At 29.2% G+C, this 11488-nt stretch overlaps 1 protein-coding gene across 1 annotated transcript in view; it reads left to right on the top strand.

Moving 5' to 3' along the window:
- The window catches only part of LOC111635983 (Down syndrome cell adhesion molecule-like protein Dscam2), a 35877-nt gene extending 27855 nt beyond the window's left edge, over positions 1-8022 (top strand). Inside the window, exons 8-11 of the mRNA XM_023381133.1 lie at positions 2342-2454; positions 6103-6175; positions 7555-7669; positions 7809-8022. Coding sequence (XP_023236901.1) covers positions 2342-2454; positions 6103-6175; positions 7555-7669; positions 7809-8022 — 515 coding nt within the window. The remainder of the gene's footprint in view (positions 1-2341; positions 2455-6102; positions 6176-7554; positions 7670-7808) is intronic.
- The last annotated feature ends 3466 nt before the right edge of the window (positions 8023-11488 follow it).

The raw sequence follows: 11488 nt of genomic DNA, 5'->3' as shown, positions 1-11488 counted from the left end.
AGATGAGAGACCAGAGACAGTGACCAGAATATGGCCCCAGGTTTAACTGCTTTCCCTATGACTTTTTCTCAAGAAAAAACTTTTCTAAATCATTTATTTTATCCTTAGGTATAATCATAATAATAGACAGATGTCATCGTTTCTCGAAATACAATATTTTTTTTATTTCGTTGTCGATAGCCCGACACGTGTTCCGCAGCCATCTTGTATTTTCTCGCGCGCGTGGGATCTCTCGTATGACTGGACCTAGTTTCAAGAACTCTCTTGAGTCGATCGCGACTAAACCTGGTTTCAGTCGAGATTGAAACGGTCGATGGAGGTTGCACCAAGGCGAACGGGGTATAAGGCTCTAGTTTAGTAGTGTTACAGAGTATAATACGTATATTTTAATATACTTTTTAAAAGAAACGAAACCATTGAGAAATGTTACGTGTGTTTAACAACGGGTTCGGAAAACTTTGAAAATGTTAACAACGGGTTCAGCCGAACCTGTGCGAACCTGTGCGAACCTGCTGAATATCACCACTGGGTGCATGCATGGATGTAGTCCCATGTTAGTAATGTTACAGTGGATGAGGATCATTATTTAACCACTTATACAGCGGATCCATACATTGGGCAGGTCGAGAGTGGGAATGTTACATGCATCTGACGTTGCCATGAGAAGGGACTCCCATATAAAGACGAGTTTTCGATTTTTGCAGCACTTGAGCATTGTTGCTTGGGTCCATAGCAGGTTGTAACCCTGCTCAAGCACCTTTTTTGTAAGTTCTGTGGTGTGCCTTCACTTCACTACTTGGTGTTCTGCTAGGCAGCTAGCAAGCATTCTTGTTGTGGCCTCAAATGTATTTTGTATTTATTCTTGTTGCAAGATTCTCCAGTGGTACAGCATAGACCCCCAATTTCTCTAAAGTGGAGAATTTATCCCGATCATTGCAGATGAGCCTGCATAGACTTGGTAGTGGGGATAGGTGCAGAAGGTTATGCTGCTTAAAAATATGGAAAACACATATGGAAAAGGGTCCAAGGTATGGCAACGATGGTTGGACTACAGAAATTCCCTCTTATTACATAGCATGATACTTGAAAATAGGGATTTTCTTACCGTGTTGAGCACATGTGTGAATTTAGCATGCGAGAAACCAGCAGTATGTACCGCCAAACTAATGGTGTTTAATTCAATATTTACCAGCGCTTGCATTGATGGTAGTAAGTGGGCTCTTCTAATGAGAGCAGCAATGGCAGTGTTAACATATTGCAAAGGCTGGAAAGCATCTGCTGAGATAATATGTGGTGCCGTATTAGACTTATGGTGAACTGAGAACTTTGCCCTTCAGGAGATTACGTATGCACAAATCTAAGAACATTATTGCTGCATCATTCTCTTTCTCCCAAGTGAAGTTAATGGAAGGATATATACTTGAAAATTGCTGCAAGAAGGTAAAAATTGTCTCGTCTGTATCTTCCCACATTATGAGGTTATCATAACACAAGTACAGCAGTGGGTAGTGGATGGCAAGTGGGAAATTGATTGTTCTGTGCTTGATTTCTCTCATAATGAGCTCTGCTAGAATAGGGGAACCCATGGGAACTCCCTGCTTCTGTAAATAAATTTTCCAATTGAAACAGAAATAATTATGCTCAGTGATAAAGGTCAGCACATCACATAAATCAAGTACCTGTTGGATATTAAAGCCCTTTTTGAGGAGCAGAGAGGTATCAATCTATAGTATATTATTGTAAAATTCTCATACATTAAAATATAAATGATTTATGAATAAAAGTAAACAATAGCATTTTAAAACAAAAAATTGTTTGTTTAAATGCTAAAAAAAAGTCCATATTAAATATGAAAATACAATTATTGCAACTTTGTAAATTGATGATAAAGAAAAACATTTCATCTTCCAAAGAGAAATGGAAAATTAGGAGATAAAGCAGTAAGGAAAATAAATAAATAATGATTACAAATTAAAATATATTAATATGGAAAAAGTAAGTGAAAAAATTATATCAATATGACTTGGAATTTAATATCTGAATCTTTCAAATTTTGGTCTCAAGTTAGTCTCCTTTTGATCAGTTTTTGTGTGAAAATTGGTGGTTTTCAAAAAATTTTGAAATTTTGATACTTTGTAGTCATTTTCAAGATGATTTTCAATATTTTGATATCAAAATTGAATTTTTTAATGAAAATTTGGTCTCAATTGTTATTCAAAATTATTAGTTATTCATAGTGAAACAACTATGATTTTGAAAAAAGTGGTGTTTTATAGTAGTACCCTTATTCTATTATATATCTTGTCTATTATATCATTACAGTTGTTATATTAATTTATAGGTACTTGTGATGATATTTCTCCCTATGCCACATTCCATACACCATTATCAGATAGAAGATTATGGCAGGATAGGAATGGAATAATTTCTGGATGTGACAGAAGAGAAGTTAAAGTTAGTAGTAAATATTTTTATATTCATTTACGCACTAAATTTAAATATTGTAAAGTAATTTGAATATTATATTTTATTTAAACAAAGGTAATGCAAGTAGTTTCTGTTTTATGAATTTACAAGTTTTTGGGTTGCAATTTGAAAAAATTGTAGACCTATAAATTCCCACTGTCATATATCTGTCTGTCATTCCTTAATCTTGAGGATGGAGTCAGATAGATGAAAACCAGATATGAAAACCTTAGGGACTGGAGGCACCAAATAACTATATATGAACATCCAATGCAAATTGAAAGTCTTGTTATTTCAATTCAAAGCTTCCCCTGAAAGCAGTTAATAGATGACCAGCACGACTTCATTGGTAAAGGAAAAGTATGATGTAAAGGGGCAAGACACTATTAATAATTTAAAATAATTTTAGATTTCATTTTTATTGATATAAACACAAAACAAGAAATGAATTAGAAATTGTCACTTATAATATATATGTCAATGCATATATTTCCTTCTATAGAACAAACCTTTTGAATACAAGTTTCTGATTGACTATGTACGATTTAAATCATACATGAAAAATTACTAAGAAATCAATGAAAAATTTATTTAGGTTGATTGATTGTGATTGATTCCCAGTGTTAGAAATAATTTTTTGAAATTTTATTTGCAAACTTTTGAAACAGAAATTGAATTGAACATGACTAATTTTTATAATCAATAATAGATAAAAAGTAATAAAAATGTCTCTCATTCTTATAAAAGTTTGAATAACAGTAGAATTATGAAAGATTGTTGGTAAAGTTACACTTATAAAGGGCTTTAAAAAATATTATGTTACCAACAACTTGAACAGAACATAGGATGATATGTACTTTTCAAAGAGGCTGAAGACCATGATGGCAATGAAATAGTAAACAGGAATTATGACAATGAAAGTTCTGATGAAGATGAAAATGAAGAAGTGTTGTTGCAATGACTGTCTAAAGTTTTTAATGCAAATTTTTAATTTTTTGTATGCAAATAAAATTAATAAAAGGTCAACATATATTCAGGTTTTAATTTTTTTTAATCTAAAGATTTCAAAATTGGGAGTTGGGATTTATATTTAGGTCAATACAGTAAAATTCATAGATGATTTAACAATCAAAACTTTACAATAATTACTGAAACTGGTTGCAATGTTCAAAAATAACAAATAAAATTTGTCATTGATAATAGCAGTGAATAGTATGAAATATTTATAATGTGAATAGAATATTCTAGTTAAAATGATTTTTGTCAACTAATTTATTGCACTTCTAGCTTATAAATTTATAGTATCATATATCTATTTTTTTATGTATCTGTAAGTTTATTTTATTGTCTTATTCACATGAATTTTATTTAATAGTAATTGAAAATAATGAAGAATTAAAAAACTAATTTACTTGTTTATGAAATCTAGCAATTAAATTCACATATTCAAATTTCTAGCATAGCTTTATTAGTGATCAGTAGATTGGTCCCTTTCAAACAGTTTTCTTGTGATGCAATGTATGAATGCCAGTATTTCTGTCATTCTTGGAAACATTTTTCAAAATATTCTTGTGGAATTGCTTTTGAAGTTGCTGTTATGTTTTCTGAATATCATCAACTGCTTGAAAATATGTTTGCTTGAATTTTTTATCAAAGAAATTAGGAAAAATTCATATAAAGCTCAGGTGAATGTAAAGAATGATTAAATATAATTTGTATTTTTGCCAAAATCTCTTTTATAATCAAAGTAGGAAGTATTTGCACAATGCAAGATTCAGTTGTATTAAAGCTTACATTTTATTGGTTTTATTGTTAAATAAACATTTAAAAATCCTAAAATCTAGCAGGAGATTATTTATTTAACTAGTGGTTAAAATTTAATAAACACCTTTTGCAACAAATTTAGCAAAATTATTTCTCTTAACACAACCAAAATACTCCTATATTCACCTATTCAAAGAAATGGTTTCTTCAGGGTTATATAACACACTTTCCATTGTCTTATATTATCAGGTTATAATTTGGTAATAATAATTATAAATTACTAAAGAATTTGACCCTAGGGGATGCATTATGTACCATCTTTTATTAAATTTAGTAATTATAATTTAATTAAATAATTTTAGATTAAACTGGAAGAAAAGAATTTGCCCGGAGCTGTCACTTACCATGCAAATGCATTGCCAGTTACACTACCCAGATCTTCAGTCTAATCTCCTCTTCCAGTATATTTAGCATTCCTTAACATAACATTTAACATAAGATATAACAATCATCAGTTTAGTAATTTATAATTATTATTATCAAATTATATCCTGATGATATATGGCAATGGAAGATGTGTTATTGTAATATATCAGGTGTAGTTAAGATGTTTATATTCAGTATTGAGGTATTTAAGTATTGAGATATTTAATTTATATATTCATTATAATAATAATGAATATATAAATTCTGAAAAACAGTTCATGAATAATTTATTTCTTTTGTCAAACACAGTATCAAGTTTCATAAAATTTTTCTGATATTTAACTAATGGTTTTAATAACTATGTTTATTCATGGAAAAAACTAAAGTAATTTGTGTTTGTCTAAACATAAGAAGTTTATTTAAAAACTTATGTTTAGACAAACACAGATTTTAATAAAAAAAACAAAGTAAATATAAAATAATACTTTATTAGATAAAAATTGTACAAAAACTCCAAATACTTTTATTATTAATATTCCTTAAATATTACAATGTGGTGTTAATAAGACAATGGAAGTCATTTCCTTTAAAAATTAGACAAACTTTCGCATCTATAGACTCATCTTCAGAAGACAAATTCTAAAAATTTTAAAATTATGTATATTCTGAAAATTTCAGATTTGGTTTTAACTAATTTCATAAAAATTTAATTTGTTCTAAATCAGCGCTGTCCAACTGGCGGCCCGCTGGCCATATATGGTCCGCCAAATAATTTTTACGGCCCGCGAGTAAAAAATTAAAATTATTTTACTACCGTGTTTACCCGAAAATAAGACAGTGTCTTATATTAATTTTTGCTCTGAAAATTGCCCTAGGTCTTATTTTTTCCAGGAAGAAGAATTCACATTTATTATTGAACAAAAAAATTCCCAAGTCGAACTTAGATGAGAGTGACGTATATTCGGTGTGTCGAACTGTCGCCTTTTTATAGCGTCAACATCGGACTCGCTGACCAATTAGTGCTTACTGAACCGTAGCACTATGCAAATGTCATGTGGCGTGATTCCCGGCCGACCAATTAGCCATCACCAACCTTCTTGGTCCCCAAAATGTTTGGTGAAGAAAATATGACCCGCGGGCTATGATAAGTTGGACAGCGCTGTTCTAAATCAATATGAGTCAAAAGTAAAAGAAACTCAACTGCAGTAGCCATCATTATGCATAATTATTTCCTTTGATTTTAATGCCACAACTGATATTGAAAGCAGAAAGTTGTAGGTTGTGCATATCCCATTTATTTTTGTTACTATGATGCTACTTATTGAATTATGTCACAAGACACAATCTGAATCATTAGATTTCATAAATAATTATACATACAATAAATATATTTACTATTTATATTTTATCTTGTTCAGCATAAAAAATTAGAATTCTTTTTTGTAGGAAACTGAATTATTTTCTATCACTGCTCAGAAACAAAACTGTGATGCAAGAAGAGAAGAAAATCAAGGAATTGGTAATTTTTAGAATATTTTTGATTTATATTAAAATAAATTGCATAGTACAAGGATGATTAAAAAAATAAGTTAACAAGAGCTCTCACAGGTGTCATATTCCTCCTCCTGTCGAATTTCCCATTAAGGCAGTAGCAGAACACCACAGCTTTATTGCATAGGCAAATGTTGCGTCAGACTCTTGCAATATCGTTTTGAAAATGGCTGCACTCATGGAAACATGGTCAAACATGGAAGTGCATAATATGATTTCATCTGAAGGGCAACTCACCAGTAGAAATTCATCGTCAACTTGTTGAGATGTATGGTGGTAATGTCATGTCACAAAAACAGGTGTGGGTTTGGTGTATTGAGTTCGATAAAGGCAGGACAGATGTGCAAACTGAGCAAACTGAATTGTTATGGTGCTTCAAGTGGGAGGTACTGGAACATCCTCCCTATAGCCCCAACCTGGCATCCTGTGATTTCCATTTCTTTGGGCCTTCATCAGGCTGATGTTCCAAAATTGAATGTTTACAAATATTAACAGAAATAGAACAGAAATATGTGAATGCCAAAACATGTTTAAATATAAAATTAAAAAATATTCTACAATCTGATACATTGCTGCAACATGCACAGAAAAACTAAAAGACAAAAATATATTAAAAAGTAGTAAGAAAATCATGTTATGTTGTGTAGACTTCACACCAGGATTTCTAAGCAATCAATATTGTGTTTTGATCCTTGTAGTTGACAGAGTTCCTTTTACATGTTGGTTTATAGATTTTGAGGGCTTCATTTGTTTAGTAAGATGGTGCTTATTTTTTATATACTTGGTCCATCTTTGTACATAAATAACAAAACATAGATAGTAAGATTTAAGGAATCAAGCACTTACTGGTATTAAGTGTTTTCAAGTTGATTTATATCTCACTGTCAGGTCAAATCTTCAATAATAATATAATTCTTCTGTATTAATAATAATAATAAGAGTTTGATCTGATGATGATCCCTAAATTCTTTCAAAAAATGTTTAATCCCTAATAAATCATTGGGTCCTTGAATCTTTAGAATTTATTAAATTATTAAAGAAAACTGATAAGTAGGTGACCTACAAAAAGTTTGTACATCTAATAAAGGTTTTTGGAATTAATTAATCATAACTGTATATTGCACTCATTCTTGATCCTTCAACAGATGTTATTGATTCAAACATTTTTATATCATATTGAACATTTTCAAAAACTTTACTATAAATGTTAGCATACTTTATTATGTAAAAATCAGTTTTTAATAACAATAAACAAAAGATTTGGTAATTCAGTAAATGAAAATATCTGTATTATTATTATTTTTCTCATTTGTAAAAGAAGATATTAACATTTAAATTATTTTATAGCTATATTAGAAATGGAAGTACCACCAATTAATAGAGGTCTTCAAATATCAAAAAAATCTAGAGGACATCTTATTAGTAAGCGCCCATTAAAGTCATGTAAAAATAAAGAAGTGGGGTAAGAATATTTAAAATATTTTATGAACAGAATTATTTTAAATGTCATTATTCAATATTTATATATATATATATATATGTGTGTGTGTGTGTGTATATGTAGATATATATACTATAAGTTTAAATATGCTATATCGTAGAGAAGGTGGAGAAGAAAGAACATATGCCTTTAATAGCAGTCCATCAACTGGCATATCCCATTATGAGCAAACTATTGGTATGAATAATTATTGTAATAACTCTAAGTCAGTATATGGGATGTTTTACAATACATGCTATAAGCTAAAAGATGATGATTCTCTAAGAGAAATTAAACAAAATTCTGAATGTTTTTCAGAATTTTGCTTTGATTAACATTTAGTTTTTCAATATCATTTTCAAAAAGAAAAAGTAACAGAAAATAGTTTTTGTGACACAGTTATAAATATTATTTTTGAATAATGTCAAAATAAATGTTTCAATACATTTGATATGGTGAAAACCACAAGATTTCTTAATGTTATTGAACATGTAGATCAGAAGAATTTCACATATGCATAATAATTGGATGGACACATGATGTTAGCATAAAGTTTCAGATCATTTACAAAAATAAATAAATAAATGCATAGCTATCATTAGCCTATTATGATGACCAATATTAAAAAATTACATGTTTTCAGATATAATGTTAATTTCAGTGTTATTTACATTGAAAAAATATCCCAATTGATGAATGTTAAAATTCAAAAAAGCTGCACGTATTCAACAGATGTGTAAAACAGGAAGAATTCATATCCTTTTCCAGAATACCATTTCACATTTTTTCTAAAATTTTATTCTTTAAATAATAACAAAAGATGCATTATTGCAGTTCAATTAAACTTATGCTAACAGAGATCTTAAAATGACTTTATTCTTTATATTTTATAGAATGATAGATTTACACATACTTATGCTGGCACAAAACATATACAATCCAATTCTGTTTTTAAACTGTAGATATGCTCCCCAAAAAATTCATGTTTAACATGGATTTTTTAGGAACTGTAATCATGTTAAAAAGAAAAAAATATTCTGCATATGGAAAAATGGAAGATTGGTTCCAGAGATTTTTTACTGACTGTTAAACCAGTAAAACTATGTAAACCAATTAATGTAATAGAATGTGTTTAAACAAACTATTTCAGTTATAGTTAATAAATCAGAGTAGAGGCAACTGTAACTTAGTTTTCTGAAGAATTTAATAAATTTATATTATTCACACAAATTTTTTTTATTTGACTTTTTCAATTAAATACGAAAGGCATACAAAAACTATTCCAAATTGAAAGAAATTAAAAGAAACACAGTTATACAAACAAATTGTCAAAATTTAAATTAAATATTTTCTGTTTGTTTCAATTGTGGGATAAAGTTAGATTGAAAGAACTTTTATTGTTAGAACATTCAAATAAATCATAAAAAACAGTCAAGTCTTAAAATTTACTTGAGTATGTATAGAAACTTAAAATGCAAATTCTATGAAATTTTAAAAGAGCAATTTTATAGAAGAGGAAGAATGAATAGTTTTTCTTAGAATTAAAATTAAATGGAGAATTTTAAAAAGGCAAATTTATTGAAAAATGTAGATCAAAACAAATCATGGAAAAAGAGAACTGAATTTTTTCCAAACCGTATTAAATGAAAATTATTTTTAAAAAAAAGAATTGGTTGCATATAGATTTATAACAACTCAGTTGCAGATCCAGAACCACCCAAAGGCAGGTTAACTCAAAAATTAAAAGTATTTGAATAATTAAACACCTTTTATTGAAATGTGCACAATGAATATATTACAGATGATCAGATAAACCATATTTGTCATCATAAATATTTTTTAAAAAAACAATGTTTTGAAGTTTGGATAAATAAAGTTTTTGTGTGTCAGTGGAAAGGACTTAAAACCCTATAGTCCTCCCCTTAGATTTGTCATTTTAACAACTTTCAAGTTTTAATATCACTCATTTTGAATACAAGTGGTGTCCAAATCTCCTTCTTATTAAAGATATTTTTAAAATATTTTTATTAAGATGAAATTAAGATAAGAATTCTCTGTCAATAATATTTTTGTCTTAATTAAGTCTTCTGAAAATGACATTGAGAAATTTTACACACATTTATTTAGAAATAGTAGCAAAAATCTAAATAATATTAACCTAGAATTTAGATTTTACATTGAATCATATCTTGTTGGGAACCTGGATCCCCTTACTGTAAATAAATATATGAAGAAAAAGCAATTAAGTACAAGAAGAAAATTTGAATGTGATATATGCACTTACACACGTATCTAAGAAATATTTACTTTTCTAGTGGCTACATCTACAATAAGGCAGAAGTGGTTGTAGGTTTGCATGTTCAAATTTGGGCCCACCCTAATATTGATTCTAATTATGCTACTGCTTGTATCATGTGTTGCAAGACACTCTGTGTATTAACTATCTCATCTTTATTTAATTATAATTAAATATATAGTATTGTATTGTCAAAAACTTCATCATTATCTATAAAAATTTCATTTAAGAAGTTTGTTGTTATAATTATATTATTATATAATCAATTTTTCCAAATATAAATTCCAATAATATATGAGGGCAGTTTTTTCAACCTCTGATGGTCCTTAAAACAAAGACAAATGTAAATAACAAAATGAATTTAGTACCAAAAGTTAGGTACAAACATGGTTACTTTTCAACATAATCACTGTAAAGATTGAGGCATTTGTCTATCTATGGACGAGCTTTGAAATTCCCTCTTCATAGAATGTTGCCACCAGTGATTGAGATGGGCCTTAACATTTTGAAATTCATCATTAGTCTCGAACTACTGCCCTCCTAGCCACATTTTTAGTTCAGGAAAGAGGTGGAAGACACTCAGTGCTAAATTGGGGCTGTATGCTGGGTGTTTAAAAAGTTCCAAGCTAGATGGAAGTCTGAAAGGTGAAAGACTTCATACCTTTAATGTGTGAAAATGACTTACCTCTTTCCTGAACTGAAAACTCGGTAGTAGGGCAGAGGTTTGAGACTAATGATGATCTTCAAAACAATAATGTTAAGGCCCATCTCAATCACTGGCGGCAACATTCTATGAAGAGGTGATTTCAAAGCTTGTCCACAGATATGACAAATGCCTTAATCTTCATGGTGAATATGTCAAAAAATAACCATGTTTGTACCTAACTTTTGGTACTAAATTCATTTTGTTATTTACATTTGTCTTTGTTTTATGGACCATCAGAGGTTGGAAAAAACAGCCTATGTAATATGTTCATATTATGTAATAAATATATTATATATATGTATATATATTTAAATAACAATCCACGAAACCTTTTTTTATAACAGTATTTTTTCTGTAATAAACTTCACAAATGTTTTCTACCTCCACTGAGGTCTGCTTCAGGTGGTGACTAAACAGTGTCTCCTCTTGACCATTGGAACGATGCATCTTGGGCGTCATCGTTCCAACGGTCAAGACGAGACACCGTTTAGTCACCACCTGAAGCAGACTTCGGTGGAGGTCAAAAACATGTGTGAAGTTTGTTATGGAGAAAACACTGTTATAAAAAAAGGTTTCGTCGATTGTTATTACTCAATGCAGTGTTAAGTTATTAGAAGTCGTTTTATACATTTAAATACATTAACATTTATAACATCAATATATTTTCTTTAATTTTATTACAAATGAAATGATATATTTTTAAATAAATCTAGCATTAATCTAATTGATATACTTTTTATTTTAATGAACACATTCATCTACATAAAAAAAGACTATAAATTTACATAGATTAAATTAT

Source organism: Centruroides sculpturatus, unplaced genomic scaffold (assembly GCF_000671375.1).
Source record: "Centruroides sculpturatus isolate CEXI.00-Female unplaced genomic scaffold, Cexi_2.0 scaffold1068, whole genome shotgun sequence".
NCBI lineage: Eukaryota > Metazoa > Arthropoda > Arachnida > Scorpiones > Buthidae > Centruroides > Centruroides sculpturatus.
This window is presented reverse-complemented; position numbering and strand designations above follow the sequence as displayed.